The sequence below is a fragment of the Lagenorhynchus albirostris genome, chromosome 2 (assembly GCF_949774975.1).
Source record: "Lagenorhynchus albirostris chromosome 2, mLagAlb1.1, whole genome shotgun sequence".
In the NCBI taxonomy this organism is placed as follows: Eukaryota; Metazoa; Chordata; class Mammalia; order Artiodactyla; family Delphinidae; genus Lagenorhynchus; species Lagenorhynchus albirostris.
This window is the reverse complement of record NC_083096.1, coordinates 86,577,610-86,594,087: the sequence shown is the minus strand read 5'-3', so window position 1 is coordinate 86,594,087 and position 16,478 is coordinate 86,577,610. Positions and strand designations below refer to the sequence as shown.

The window sequence follows — 16,478 nt, the reverse complement described above, 5'->3', positions numbered from 1 at the left end:
AAGGGATCTGATTACAGCTATGAACCAATGGGTGAGAGGAAGATGATATTTTATTGTAACAATGTGTGGCCACAGTACCTGTTAGGATATCCACAGGGAGTTTAGGCAGGGTTATCTTGGGACCCTGTGCCCTATATACTGCTACCCTTGCTATTAGTTATGTCATTTATGGTCTCCTGTGTCGTTGGTATATGTAAAACCCTAAGACTAAACTTGAGGGTTTATTTAGGATCTTCTGTTTGTTCTTTGGGTTTTTGGTTGCATTTTGTTAAAAAAAAAAAAAAGATGGATATCACCTACTAGGTAAGAAAGATTGGTGGTGAGAGAGAGAGAGAGGGAATTGCTATAGGCAAGAGGGGGTGGAGATATCTGCTTAGAAACACAGTTCTTCCACTGTAACAGAAGGTAGAGTAAAATGGGCACAGTTGCTATGTAGATATAATGGTGGGAATTTGTGGAAGTTCTGTTTGCTTCTGTTTTCTCAGTGATATAGGAAACAAGGTCATCAAATGAGATTAGGGATAAGGCAGAAGTAGGAGAAGATTTAAGGAGAAGGAAGGTATGAAATCGTTATCTAGGAGAGTCAGAGCGAATGGGCAAAGAAATGCCCTATGATTGTCATACATCATTAAATGCCCTCTTGAGGCTACTGATCATGAGTTAAAAGTGAAGTAGTTACTATCGCCTGCGTTCAGCTACATATACTGGCGAGGAGTATGTGGAGAGTAAGATTTAAGCAGAATTATAGTTCAGCCAGTCAAGTGTGGTGAAGTAAAGTAGGGAAAAAGGAATCGGGAGTATTTACAAAGGAGTGATTATAGTGGTTGATCATGGAATTTAAGTTGGGTAAGTAGGGCAGTGAGGACATAGCTAGGGGATGGATGCGGGTGAGGAACAGTGAAAGGCAGTAAGTAGTAGGATTAGTGGATTATAGAACTTGGTTGGATAAAGGATGGTTGGAGTGGAAGTTCTATAAAGAATGACATATAATGATGATATCTAAGGCCTCTTCTAAGAGTCTCTGATACTGAAGCATTGCCCGAAGTTTGGAGTTATTACAGTTATATTATCTTTTAAGTTCTAGAAACAACTTTTAAGTGCATGAATTGTGAACTCCCTAGAGAGTTACCAGATTTTAGTATTCTTACCTACATTGTGGACTTTGGAACTCTAAAGGGATTTTAATATTACCAACAAAGAATTATATTTAACAACAGTAAGTCTATTGAGTTTAATTTTTTTAAATTTGTATTATTTTAAAGGCCTGTGTTAAATGTGCACAAGGCAGCTTGATAAAGCAGTTGAGAACATGGACCCTTTAAATTCAAATCCTAGCTTTGCTGTTTATTAGCTGTGTAACCTTGACTAAAATAACTTACTAACCTTGCTGGGCCTTAGTTTCCTCTTCTATAAAATGGCAATAGTAATACTATATACTCACAGGGTTGCTGTGAGAATGAATTATGAGTTAATATATGTAAAGTGCTGAACATAGAGCCTGGCATATAAAAGAACTGTATAGGTGCTGCTGTGGCCGTTGTTTTAGTATGATATTGATTGATCTGTATTTAGTATATACAGAATTGATTCTATTGTTGTTTTTTTGCTTCTTTCCCTGACTAGCATCAGAGGTGCTGTACAGGGTTAATGTCACTTAGCAAATGAAAAGAAAATCAGTGTGTTTATTTGTTTTTTCAAAAGTTATAGCAGAATGTGGACATAGTAGACAAGGAAATTTGCAATATGTATTTGGCATTTTGTTAGACTTAAGGCTGTTTGAAGAGAATGTAACTTTACCTACTTTTCATGCCGTTCTGTTGGAATAGCAGAAAACAGAGAGAGGCATTCTGAGTCGTCTGATTGGATAAAGACTGTCCCAAGTTACAACCAAACAAATAGTTCCATGGACTTTAGAAATTATATGATGAGAGACGAGAATCTGGAACCGCTCCCCAAAAACTGGGAAATGGCCTACACTGATACGGGGATGATCTACTTCATTGAGTAAGCACATGTCTGTATCTTTTCTAATGTGCCTTGCCACTGTGAGACTTGCCTTTAAATTTTCTTAACCTCATTTCACAAGCCTTGCATTTCTTTTTTCTTTCTTTAAAAATATTTTTCATACAAGTTACAATTGATTCTTAATCTGATTGTTTCCCTGGATGATATTTCATTTTTATTTGATTTGGATAAAGGAATATTGTATTTGACGTCTGGTTTTATAAAAAACAGGAGGATTAAAAACAGATTTATCACTAATAATGAAAAATGCAAGGCATAAAGGATATTTTGCTTTGCCTTTTTTTTTTTTAACCTTTCAGGTAGAGTGTCCAACTTAATGAGCATTTCACAAATTACCATCATTTGGAAGGGGGCCATATTTATTAACTGAGCTAAATATTTTCAGACCTAGAGATCAACGTAGAGATTAGTGAATTAATCTCAAATTGGAAACATCAAGAAAAGATCCTTTGATCACATTGTTATTCTCCCACTGCTTCGATAATTAATTTATATTTTATTGCCTTCATATATATTTTCTTCCAGGATATTTTTTTCTTTAAGATCCTCATATTTCAGATACTTAAACTATAACACTGTCTACTCAGCAGTGTGATGGCTTTGTTTTAGCATTAGTATTTACTGCATGGTGACCTGGGTCTGACCTGCTCCGGGTCTTAGTTGCGGCACATGGGCTCTTAGTTGCTGCATGCAGGATCTAGTTCCCTGACTAGGGATCGAACCCGCGCCCACTGCATCGGGACTGCGGAGTCTTAACCACTGGACTACCAGAGAAGTCCCAGAAACTGACACTTTAAAACTTTTTATTTTATTTAACTCTTTTATTTTTAAAGAGTCCCAGTGAGGGCAGAGACTCTATCTGATTGTTTGTTCATCTCTATATTCTCGGTCCTCAGCACAATGCCCACACATCACAGGCACCTAAGAAATATAGTGTTTTTGGAGGGAGAGAGGACGGAATTCAGCCAGCAAGTAAACAGGATTTTCAGGGCAGCTTTTTTTGGCTAAGATAATGCACAGTATGGGGCCATGTGCCCACCCGCTGAAACATTTTTGACTGCTTAGATAAGCATCTGTTATTATGCACTTAACATTTTATCCCTTCTTTAGAGTCTTCATTCTCAAATTAGTGCCTGTAGCATTACCTTTCCTCTGTGGCAGTTTTGAAGTAATAGACTGAGAACAACAGGACTGTTGAATCAGAGGTTTACAAATGAAGCCTGTAGGAGATAAATGTTCAAACATCATATACCTTTTATTCACTTTTCATCTTTGCTTTTGAAATACTTTTCTCCCTCTTTATTTTACTGTTTCTAATTGAAATCTTTGTTCAACAGCCACAATACCAAGACAACCACCTGGTTGGATCCTCGTCTTTGTAAGAAAGCCAAAGCCCCTGAAGACTGTGAAGATGGAGGTAGAGATTCAGAAACCTTTTATACCATACTTATTCTCTTTATATCTCTTTATACTTATTCTCTTTATCCCTTCTTGCTCTTCTTGCTTAGATAATAAGTCTTCCAAAATCCTAAACAAACCATAATGTGCATAAGCACATAAGGAGTGGGTGGATATCATGATCAGCTGATTCTGGTCATTATGTTATTGCATCTAATTTTGTGAGAGTCTTTATTTCTCTTTTTTTGAGAAGTATACAATTAAATCCTTTTTTAAAAAAACTTAATAGAAATGAATTTGCCACTTTTTAACTTTGTTTTAAAACAAACTTTTAAAATTCTGAATAAATAGTTTAATAAGTTAGGTGCATTCTCAACCACAGGGTAGCCTCATCATGCCTGCTAATCTCAAAAATATATGTAATTTGTATCACTAGGATAGATATGCCAGTATTTGTAATCCTTTGCCATTTACAGCAGCAATAGAAACTCAGTGAAAGTCTTTAATATACCTCTCACCCACACACAATTTTTACTGCTTGGTAGAAAAATTATCTCTCTGAGAATCATTAGATAATAATGCTTGTCTGTCTTGTATGTTATAGGTTCTAGTTCATGGTATAGTCTTACAAATAAGTATAGAATTTACCCCAACCAAAATGTTTGCTGTGCCTTCTTGAATATAGTGTAGATGAATAAAATTTGCATTGATTTTGTATGACTCATCAGAAATTATTTACCTTGGTTTAAAAAAAAAATGAATGGATTAGAATGAAAGTCAGATAGTCCTCCTATAGATTGAATTCCAGTCTATGAAAAAAATTTAAGCAGAATTGATACATATTTTGTTCAGCATGATAGAATTTTTCTAGGACTAAACAATTGGAAAATGAAATATTTAAAATTTATTTGTAATGATATTTAAAAAAAGATACCTTAGAGCAAATCTACTGAAAGATGTGCAAGTCCTCTACACTAAAAACTACAAAACATCACTGAAATAAATTAATCAAGACCTAAAATAATTGAAGAGATATACTGTGCTCATTGATATACTATGTAGATAGGATAACACATATTGTTAATGATGTTCATTCTTCCTAAATTGATATCTAGATTCAATACAATCCCAATCAAAATTCTAAAAGTCTGTTTTTAAGAAACTGACCAACTGATTCTAAAATATACATGGCAATACTGTACAAAGACTCTAGTTGGCCAAACAGACTTTAAAAAGGACAAAGATAAAGGACTTAGGCTGCCAGATTTGAAGACGTACTATAAAGCTACAGTAATCAGGAGTGTCTTCTATCCATAGGCTAGAACGTGGATCAGTGGAACGGCATAAGAGAATCCAGAAATAGATGCACACATATGTGATCACTTAATTTGCAGACAAGGTGCCAAGCCAGTTCAGTGAGGGGAGGAAAATCTCTAACAAATGGTGCTGGAACAATTGGATATTCATAAAGAGAAATGAACTTCAACTATATCCTTACTCCATGTACAAAAAATAATTTGAGATGGCTCAAAGCTAGAACCCTAAAGCTTTTGGAAGAAAATTTAGGAGAATACCTTCATGATTTTGAAATTAGGAAAGATGGAGAAAAACAGTAACCCGTGTGTATTGCTGGGCAGAATGTAAAAGAGTACAACTGCTTTGAAAAGCAGTTTGGCAGTTTCTTAAAAGGTTAAATATAAACTTACCATATCACCTAGCACTTCCACTCCTAGATATCTACCCAAGAGGAATGAAAACATGTCCACACAAACACTTGAATGTAAATATTCATAGTAGCGCTATTCATAATAGCTAAAAAGTGGAAACAACTCAGATGTCCATCAAACAATGAATGGATAAATAAAATGTGGTGTAATCATACAATGGAATATTGTTCAGCAATACAAAGAAATGAAATACTATGCATACTACAATACGAATGAACTTCAAAAAATGTTATGCCAAGTGAAAGAAACTTGACACAGAAGATCAAGTATTGCATGATTTCATTCATATGAAATGTCCAGAATAGGCAAATCTATAGAGCCAAAGTAGATTAGTGGTTGCCCAGTGCTAAGGAAGGGAATAGAGATTAATTGTAAACAGCACAAGGGATCTTATTGGAGTGATGGAAATTTCCCAAAACTGGATTGCGGTGACGGTTGCACAACTCAGTAAATTTTTAAAAATCAATGAATTGTACATTTTTTCAAGCAGAACAATTTTATGTGATATGTAAATTATACCTCAATAAAGTTGCTTTTTAAAGGGGCCACAGGTACTTCCCTGGTGGCGCAGTGGTTAAGGATCCGCCTGCCAATGCAGGGGACACGGGTTTGAGCCCTGGTCCGGGACTATCCCACACGCCGTGGAGCAACTAAGCCCAGGCACCACAACTACTGAGCCTGCGCTCTAGAGCCCGTGAGCCACAACTACTGAGCCCGCGTGCCACAACTACTTTAGCCCGCGCACCTAGAGCCCATGCTCTGCAACAAGAGAAGCCACTGCCATGAGAAGTCCACGCACCACAACAAAGAGTAGACCCCGCTCACCGCAACTAGAGAAAGCCCACGCACAGCAATGAAGACCCCATGCAGCCAAAAATAAATAAATAAAAGTAAAATAAAATGGCCAAAGAACTTGAACAACATTTCACAAAAGAAGATAAAGAATAGCCAATTAAGAACATGAAAAGGTGTGTACATCAGCTATACCTCAGTTTTTTAAAAAGCATAAAAAGGTGCTTATCATTAATCGTCTCTACAGTGAGATGTCATTCACAACCCCTAAAAGGGCTAAAGTCAAATACACTGACAATACCAACGATCGGTGAGATTGTAGAGCAACTGGATCTTTTACTTGTTGGTGGGGATATAAAATTATGTGAACACTCTGGAGAAATGTTGGCAGTTACCTATGAGGTGTTATGTCAAGAGAAATGAAAACACATGTTCCCCAGAAGACTACCTGAATGATCATGACAGCCTTATTCATAATAGCTCCAACCTGGAAACATCCCAAATATTCATCAACAGGAGAATGGATAAACATTCTCCTGTTGTGGTATATTCAGGCAATGAAATACTACTCATCAGTAAAAAGAAAAAGCTGTTGATAACACTCAACAACATGGATGAGCCTCAGAAACATGTTGTATGAAAGAAGCCAGACACAAAAGAATGGATACTTAATTATCCATTATTTAAAGCCTAAAACCAGGAAAACTCATCTATGCTGATAGAAGTCAGAAAATGATGGGGGTGGAGGGGAGAATGGTGAATTGAAATAATTCTCTGGAATGATGGATATATACTCCACCTTGTTTGGGGTGACGGTTATATAGGCACATGCAATTGCCAAAACTCATTTTTTATACTTGAACAAGCACTTAAATCAATATTTTAATCATTGAATGAGCACTTAAGATCTGTGCATTTTGTTGAATGTAAATTACACCTCGAAATAATTTTTAAAATAATTTTTTATACTTCCCTTGTCTATAAGGCTCTTCATAGTAAGTTTCTTATGGTGAAGTCACCCATTGTGAAGGTAAACTAGAATATGTAATACTATAGAATTGGACTTTTTTTTTTACATTTTTATTGGAGTATAATTGCTTTACAATGGTGTATTCGTTTCTGCTTCATAACAAAGTGAATCAGTTATACATATACATAAGTCCATAGAATTGGACTTTTTAAAGATTGTGAATGTGGTATTAGTCTTCTTGGGCATGTCTCTTTTACTAGGCTCCATTCCTTTTCCTCCCGACTAATTGTTTCAGTTCAATTCTCTGCCTTTTCCTGTTTCCCTTGTAGAATGTATTTATTTTCATAGCCTTAACTATCAGTTTACTGTAGCTGGGCTCCTTATCTAAACCTCTAGTATTGTCCTCTGTTCTGAATGCTATTTCTGTATTTCCCATTACGTTTGAGACTTTCTTTTTGATTGCCCTACTAGCACTTCAGATAAACATATTTAAAACTGAATTTAGCATCTTTCCCCCATAGTCACCCCATTCCTCTTTCTGTCATAGGTACCACCCTCATAATCATCTGGGCCAAAATCCTTTGAGTCACTTTTGCTTCTTCCTCTCTGTTTGCTCTATTCCCTATATAGTTTCCAATCCCTGCTGCTCTTTCTTTTTTCTATATTTTGCCAATATATTATTATGAAAATTTTCCAACATAGAAAAACTGAAAGAATTTTTCAGTGAATACATGCATTATAATGAACATTTTGCTCTATTTGCTTTTTCACATAGCTACCTATGCCTCTATCTATTCATGCTTTTTTTTTGTATCTTCCTCTCCCTTCCTCTGACTACCACACGCTTGGATTTTTCTTGGTCTTTTTTTCCTACAGTTCTCTTCCAGTATATCTTTTATGCCAGTGGTCTGTAAAATGGTAGTGTTCCAACTATCTGTTCGGGTACAGGAAGAAAATGTCAGAACTTTTCATAATGTTTCTATTGGGAAAAAAATAAATTAAGCTTCTCTACTATTTTATATACAGATTGGTAATGGCATTCTACCTCATTCTGTATGTCAGATTATCATGTACACTCCCCAGAGTGTCTTGAGGGAAGAACATGGGTGGCACCCTTGCTCTTGCCAAGAGCCCTGTAAAGTTTTGCAGTTACTTGTGCACAGTTAAGTGGATTTATAGACTATGTTATATGGTTTTTAATCCACACAAAATTAAAATGTGGCTTAAAAGGATTTCTACAAAGACACTGCTGATTGAAGATAATACAAATATGCAAGCCCAAGCTAGCAGTGAGAAAATGGCAGAGCTGACACTTCTCATACACCTCATGTGAGCTTTTTTAAACCACATTGAGGTAAACTAGGGATAATTGTTTATTTAGTCTTCATCTCCTTTTTATTTTTTTATTTTGGCTGTGCCCCGCGGCATGTGGGATCTTAGTTCCCCAACCAGGAATGGAACCCGTGCCCACTTCATTGGAAGCATGGAGTCTTAATCACTGGACCGCCAGGGAAGTCTCCCATCTCCTTTTTAAACTTCTGTTTTGTGTATGCTTTATTATGTAAATACATGTTAGTAGAGTAGTATGTATATGTTTATGAATATATATATATATAAATCTCTTGGAAGTACATTGTCAGATTTTTTACTGATAAGGCTACATGATCAAAAAACTTTAGCTACATTGTCAATTAATCTTTCTAAAATATAACTGCCTTCATACCTCTCCCTAGCTCAGGTTAATGGCCATTATAGTTAATGGCTCCCTACTGTCAGCAGAATAAAGTCGAGACTCCATGGGGAAGTATTGAAGATTTTTTGTAATTGAACTGTATTCTATATTTCTCTCTCAAAGTATTATCATGCCATAAGTATGACACATTTTTATCTTTGCTTTTGCCACAGGCCCATTTCTTCTGCCAGGAACCAGCCTTTTTCCCTGTGTCCACCTAGCTCGTACCTACTTATCCTTTTAAGCTCAGATGTAAAGTGTAATTTTTTGTAGCCTCCTCTGTCATTTTCTTCCAGGCCAGGATTAGGTGTTCTCTCCTCTGTGCGCAACAGTACCACATGGATATTTCTACTGTAGCACTTACTACTACGTTGCATTGTTACTAGGTGCCTACACTCTATAGGAGCAAGGATTTTGTCTTATCTATATATCCCTTCAGTAGAGACTTAAATGTTTGGATGTAAGGAAGGAAGGAGGAAAAGAAAGAAAGGAAAAGAAGGAAAGAAGCTACTCTATGTTCCAGATTATTTTGGTCATCCTTCTTGAAAATAATGTTTAATCTCTTTAAGGTTCTGAGGGAAGCAATAAATAACAATTTTGTCTTGGGACTTTCCTGGTGGTCCAGTGGTTAGGACTCCATGCTTCCAATGCAGAGGGCGAGGGTTCAATCCCTGGTCGGGGAACTAGTATCCCCACATGCCTCATGGCCAAAAAAAAGTTAAAAAAAAAAAAGAATTCTGTTTTCATTCACTAGTGAGGAGTCAATAGAGAAATAAGACACAGGAAACAGAGATGAGGTTAGAATACCATCTGCTGAGTGAACATAGCTTTAGCTCTGCACCTCTGTTGGGCTTACTAATATTTTACCCCTACAGGAGGCAGACTTAAGCACTCAGTCTCTGGTCTCTGTGTTCAGCTGTTTGACCCCTCCCACAAGGCAGACATGGTGAAAAGAGCAGATTATACCCTCTCTGCAGGCAGGCTAGCATCCAGAACAGCAAGAGAACCCAAGAGGCCCTGAGCCAAGCACGTAGAATTCATTCTGTAAAACCCACCAGTCAGATAAGACATTCTTTCTTCCTTGGAGAACAAAGTAAAGGGGCTCAGAGAAACTGGAAATGTTTCTCTGGATGAGTGTGTTCCGCTAATGCTCTTTACCTTCTGGGTGACCATATGTCTTGGTTGGCCAAGGACTAATCCAGCTTATTCCTGCTGTCCCAGCATAATTAATAACAGTGTCCCCTTTTACTCTCAAAAGTGTAGAATACATTATATGGTCATCTTAATTATATCCTTCTTAAGATAGAACGACCAACATTGCACTCAGTATTTAAGGATGTTCAAAACATTTTAATCTAAGAGTTACTCTCCCACCCCCATTACTGGGTGTGCCTTTCTAACGTCACCTGTACTTCACTATGGGGACCCCAAAATTTGGAACCTTCAACCTATTTGTTTTATGCTCGGCCAACCTTTATCACTTTTGCTGTATATTTTGTCTCCTCCCTCAGTAGGGGAGAAATAGCCCCACAATAGGCTATTTCCAGACTAGACTGTATCTGACTTACATTGGTAATTTCCACAATACTTTGCGCAGAGTAGATGTTCGAAAGGGGATAGTAATAACAATATTTTAAATGTCAGTTTTTATAGTTTAAGATATTGTTTGCATTCTGCTGAACATTTAAGATCTAGAAAAACCTCACAGTTTCTAAAACTTGCCCTTTTCTCCCCAGTCTTGTGATATTCAGAACCTGTGTTTTTATACCATATCAGATGGTTTAATCGATGTACATATTTATCTTCCACTTAAAATACTTGTTTTAGGGCTTCCCTGGTGGCGCAGTGGTTGAGAGTCCGCCTGCCGATGCAGGGGACACAGGTTCGTGCCCCGGTCTGGGAAGATCCCACATGCCGCGGAGCGGCTGGGCCCGTGAGCCTTGGCCGCTGAGCCTGCGCATCCAGAGCCTGTGCTCCGCAACAGGAGAGGCCACAGCAGTGAGGGGCCTGCGTACCGCAAAAAAAAAAAAAATTGTTTTAGTTAAATTTAAATGGTTTTATCTTAAAAGTTCGACATCAGGAATCCATTTTACTCTCAACCCACTCCTTTTCTCTTAAGATGAAAGAAAGATTAAATTTTTTACTAAAGACATTTTTACTAAAATGTATTGAACGTCGATATCATTTTTCGAATTTAGAGAATGGTAAAAGAAAATTATCAACTGAATAGAGCTCCACAATGAGAAAACAATTGTAATTCATATATTTAAATAAGAAAAATCCTATTTGGAGAAGAGGAAAGATAAATTCATGGGCTTTAGAAACAATCAACTGCTTGATATGCCAGAACTAGTTTTGCCTTTTGAGTCAGCTTTTGGGGGGAATGCTTTAGCTTCTAACACAGAAAAATACGGTTAGATCTTTCCTATCTCAAAAGTAAATAAACACGTTTTCTCTTGACCCTACTTCTCCACAGTTCTCACACTATGTTTTTCACAACGAAGTTTCCAAAAAAAAGACAAAGAAAAAAAAAAGGCTCTCTTCTTAAGGGCTCCACCTTTTATTTTACTCTTTAATACTACAATATGCTGAATTTTGCCCCTTACCTTTCTAGTTAAACTGGTTTTCTTAAGGTTACCAATAACCTCCGGCCTGATTGCCAAACTTAGTGGACTCTTTTTAGCCCTTATCTTGAGTCCTTACAGCTTTATAAAGCATTTGTTAGCGTTGACCATACTCTCCTCTTCTGTCTTCTTTGACATCATTCCCCCTGACTATTCTCACTGTCTCTGCTCCTTAAATTGTTAATGCTCCTAAGTTTGTATTCTCCATCTTTTTCTATTCACAATTTATCTAGGTAATCTTGTCCACTGCCATGGCTTTAACTACAATGTCTCCCAAATCCTTATCTTCCTACATTTCTCATTTGAGGACCGGGTTCATATTTCCAAGAGATTGTTGGATATCTCTATAAGGATGTTGCATAGCCCCTCAAATGTAACACCTTCCAAACTGAGTTAAATATTCTCTATACCTGAGCTTCCTGCCATCACCAAATGACATTACATCCTCCCAGTTCCGTGAGCCTTAAACTGGCTATCATCCTCAACTTTATCCTCACCCTGTCTTCTTCATTGCAGTGAAGTACCAAGTTCTATCAATTCTGACTTTAAAAAACCTGCCATCTCTTAAGTGTCCAATGGTGCTAGGCACTTTTCCCATATTATCTGCCTCCTAAATGCCTCTAAATCCAAATTAATACCTCTTTCCTCTTCCCACAGCTATTTTCATCATTGGTATCCAGTAAATATTTGATAATATATCATCTTCATGCCTGAAGAGCCATTAACCTTGGGATCATCTTGGCTTCCTCCCCTCTCTTCCTCCCTCAGTCTTAGTGTTAGTCATTGAGTTCTGTTGCTTTGACTTCCTTGTCTCTATTATCCATTCTTTCTCTGTATTCCCACTACCAGTGTCTTAGCTCCAACCTTCATCATTTCTTACCTAAGCTATTAATGACTTTCTTGTTTGTCTGCTTTTATTCTCACTCCACTCCATCTATTTCATCCTTTATTACTGCTGCCCATAATCTTTCCCAAATATAAATGTAATCATGTCTCAGTCCAGCTTAGTCAGTTTCATCATCATCAAAATAAAGACCAAACCTCTTAACCTGGCACTCCAGAAATGTGTTTTGGTGCTTGCTTATAAGACAAGCCCCCTTGCATACATCCTTCACTCTAACCCTATCAAATTATTTGTAATTACTGAAAATTGCCAGCCATTCTTAATACCTCAGTGCTGTTTGATCTATGGAATGGCCTCCCTCTCCCCAATCCCAGCTCATCCTTTAAGACTGCTCAAACATCACCCTCTTTTAGAAGGCTTTTCTGATAGCTGCTTTACCAAGCAATTGGTGTCATTCCTCTGCTCTCCCCAAAAGCTTGCGCTTACCTTCATTATATCATTTCTCTCTTCTGTCTTCATTTTTAGACTATGAACTGTTTGATGTCAAGAACTATACTGTTTCTAATTTTTATTTTTGCATAAAGAAGAAGGAGAGAGGAGGAAGAGAAGGAAGGGAGGGGAAAAAGAGAAGGAAAAGGGGAAGAAATTCAGTAAATGAATCGACCCACTGGATAGTGTATAAAATTGCTAGGTATTTTAGTCTTGCTTGTATTACCTTTATTTAAGTGGACAAGTAATAACCACTTCTTTATCTGCATGAATCTGCCCTGCAAAAACCTAGCTAATGTTATCATGTATGAGGGTTTAAAGTGATTGCTAAAAGTAATCTGGAAGATAAATTACCAATTTGTTTACTCTCCTAAAGAAAGGGCTATACTTTATCTGTTAGTTGCTAATTTCTTTAAGTACTAGCTAAAATGCTGACTCAACTTCCATGTCAACACTGAAATATATTTATTTTGCTGTTTTATTTTTATTAGGCATTAATACATCCTTTTTAGTGAATTTTTCAGATAGCAAATGGAAAGTTTCAACTATCTCTATAGTTGCTTCAATTCTCCAAAATTCTCAAAGACAAAGCATAAATCCAGGGCTTCCCTGGTGTAGCAGTGGTTAAGAATCCACTTGCCAATGCAAGGGACACGGGTTTGAGCCCTGGTCCGGGAGGATCCCACATGCGACAGAGCAACTAAGCCCGTGCGCCACAACTACTGAGCCTGCGCTCTAGAGCCCGTGAGCCACAACTACTGAAGCCCGTGCACCTAGAGCCCATGCTCTGCATCAAGAGAAGCCACCACAATGAGAAGCCCGTGCACCGCAGCGAAGAGTAGCCCCTGCTCACCGCAACTAGAGAAAGCCTGCACACAGCAACAGACCCAATGCAGCCAAAAATAAATAAATAAAAATAAATAAATATATATTTTTTAAAAAGCATAAATCCAGTTGTGGTGCAGTTGCAGAAGTCATCCTTACACAGCACAACTGAGTTCCTATGTTATTTCAAGAAAATTTCTATTAAAGAGAAATAGCTCATGAAAGATCCTCAGTGCTAATGCTTTGGTAATATTATTATAGAGCATTTTTTTACAGATATAATCCAACAAATGTAATCCATGTTATATGCATGTAACAGTTGCTTAGTGTCGACTTAAAGGAAAACATACATGAGAGTTATGAGTTTAAGTTTTGTTCAGGGTCTTACTGAGGCCCATAGCCCAGGAGACAGCGCCTCAGGAGCTCTGAGAACTGCTTCAAGAGGTAGGAGAGGAGCCAGGATATACGTGAGTTTTTAGCTGGGAAATTCATGCAGTCAAGCATACATCTTAGCAAAAGACCGCTAATCACAAAGAACAGACATCTCAAGCTAATGGTCTTAGTACTTTCTATATATGGGAAGATGCAAGGATCTGGGATCATTGAAATTCTTCCTGTGATATGCATCTATCCTGTGATATGCAGCTATAGATGATATGCATCTCCAGGCTGCGCATCCGGAGCCTGTGCTCCGCAACGGGAGAGGCCACAACAGTGAGAGGCCCGTGTAACAAAAAAAAAAAAAAAAATTCAAAAAAAAAAAAAAAAAAATTCCTTCTTGCTGGGCTCCTATGCATAATTGATAGCAATAAAATCCACCTGGTAGGAACACTCCTGCCAACTTAATCCATGTCTGACTAATAAAATGATTCTTCAGCAGCCTTACCCTGGAAAACAGAGTGGGAGGGAAAGGGGATTCTTTCTTGACAAGGCCAGTTTACGTTGCAAAGACCAGACTTTTTTTTAACTATCAGAAATTCAACTACTTTCAGTTTTTCTGGTTATATTTTATTGGTCAGTTTACTTGCAATAACACATAATAATCCCACGTAAGGTATTTCTTTGTAACCATACATAAATATAGATTCTACACAAGGCACTGTGTAGTTAAATAAATTTTCCTTCAGATACTTAGATCAAGCTCTTGCAAGGGACAGTAAGTATTTTCTTAGATTTTAAGCAAATCTAGATTGCCCACTTGAAATGGCAAAAATCCAAGGCTGGACTTTCCCGGGGGGAGAAGTGGGTCAGAATGTGATAACTGAAATAATTGACAAATCCTTTGTCTAATAGTGAAAAATTTAACATGCAGCTGCTGCTTGTATTGAACTACAGGGTGTGTCTCACGCCATTGTTATCAGGCTTTTTAAATGAAAGAAATATACCAGGTAATTTCTTAAATAATTAGCATTTTATGGCTTGTGATTCGAATAAACATTTTTTTTTTTTTTTTTTTTTTTTTTGGTGGTACACGGGCCTCTCACTGTTGTGGCCTCTCCCGTTGCGGAGCACAGGCTCTGGACACGCAGGCTCAGCGGCCATGGCTCATGGGCCCAGCCGCTCCACGGCACGTGGGATCCTCCCAGACTGGGGCACGAACCCGTGTCCCCTGCATCGGCAGGCGGACTCTCAACCACTGCACCACCAGGGAAGCCCCTCGAATAAACACCTTTGAGTTTAATGTCATCTTTTCTTCTGTGCTTCTGATTACTTGCCGAGATACTCACTAGCTATTGAAGAAACCACTCAAACTGTGTTTGTTCTTTGAAAGTGAGCCCTCAGCTTTCCGTCTGTCTCCCAAATATTAGTGTAATGAAATAAAAGACACAAATTCATTCTGTAAATTCTTTTCTTGTTGGTTTTGAAACTGGCATTTCACTCAATTCTGTTTTTTTTATTTGCAGAACTTCCTTATGGCTGGGAGAAAATTGAAGACCCTCAGTATGGGACCTACTATGTTGAGTAAGTTTGTTGCCTCAGTTAATGTTCTCCCAAGTGTTTTCCTTTCATTACACAACTTTAGGGAATGAATGAAATACTTTATGCTTCTGCAATCCAGCTTTCAGGTTTTGCCACTAGGGGAATGAGAAGGTAGGGACAGTGGGCATTTACTTCACTGACTAGGCTCCCTAGAAGTTGGCTTTGAAGTAAGTATAGAGAGACAGGGGGAAGTTGCCCAGATAAGTAATGGCTAGAGATGTTATCAGTACTACCGTGGCCTCTAAAGAGAGAAGTAGTAGATAGAAGACTGAAATAAGGTGAACTATTAAGGTCACTTTCAACACTATACTTGCATGTTTCTGAAAGCAATGAAAGGACTTTAAGGGCATTGTATCATAATGATCCAAACCTTTGAAGTATATCATTAAAACTGTTCTCTCTTTCAAGGAGTTAATTAAGGAAAAGTTAGTATTCTCTTTGCGGGGGTGAAAGTTGCTTCTCACACAGCTGTTATGGTTAAATTTAACATAAATCTGTGTTGGAGTAGAGGATCAAACACCTGCCTATATTAGCCAGAGAAATTAGGATAACATCAACATCTAATTTTTTTTCCCTTTTCTTCACTTATCTAATTGCTACATTATTATGATCGTTGGGATTGCTTTCTCTCCAGATGGTATAGATAGAATTTTGACCTCAGGCATCTAGTACCAGGCAAATAATTGCATCAGAGAGGTTACTATTTACCTGGGAACTAGGAGTCTGCACCAACTGCCAAGGTAGTAAAGGCAAAATATTATTACCTGGAAAAATAGCAAACATGAGAATCTTCTAGTTTTATGATTGCTAATTAACTTTTCATCACTTGTTGGCACAAACCAGTGCCACTTCCCTAGCGCAAGTAACTCTGAGTCCTGTTACAACGCTAGTCTTTATCCTAGTGTGTCGGTTGTTACTTGAGTCACTGTGGTTAGAGGGATTTTTGGAATGATTTCTTAAAATCTAACTTGTACCCTAAGAAAATGAGTCATTTTGACCCTCCGATATGTAACTTAACAGTGTCAATATTTTGGTTCCATTGAAAGGTTATGTTAATTTTATTTCCATTGTG

At 37.6% G+C, this 16,478-nt stretch overlaps 1 protein-coding gene across 6 annotated transcripts in view; it reads left to right on the top strand.

Annotated features, from left to right (window-relative positions):
• MAGI3 (membrane associated guanylate kinase, WW and PDZ domain containing 3) overlaps positions 1-16,478 on the top strand; it is a 269,898-nt gene that overhangs the window by 191,911 nt on the left and 61,509 nt on the right. For 4 of the 6 annotated variants that reach the window (XM_060139306.1, XM_060139305.1, XM_060139304.1 and 1 more), the window contains 3 exons: positions 1,827-2,004; positions 3,363-3,442; positions 15,331-15,388. In XM_060139306.1, coding sequence (XP_059995289.1) covers positions 1,827-2,004; positions 3,363-3,442; positions 15,331-15,388 — 316 coding nt within the window. The remainder of the gene's footprint in view (positions 1-1,826; positions 2,005-3,362; positions 3,443-15,330; positions 15,389-16,478) is intronic. The other 2 variants (XM_060139302.1, XM_060139307.1) reach the window with 1 other exon arrangement.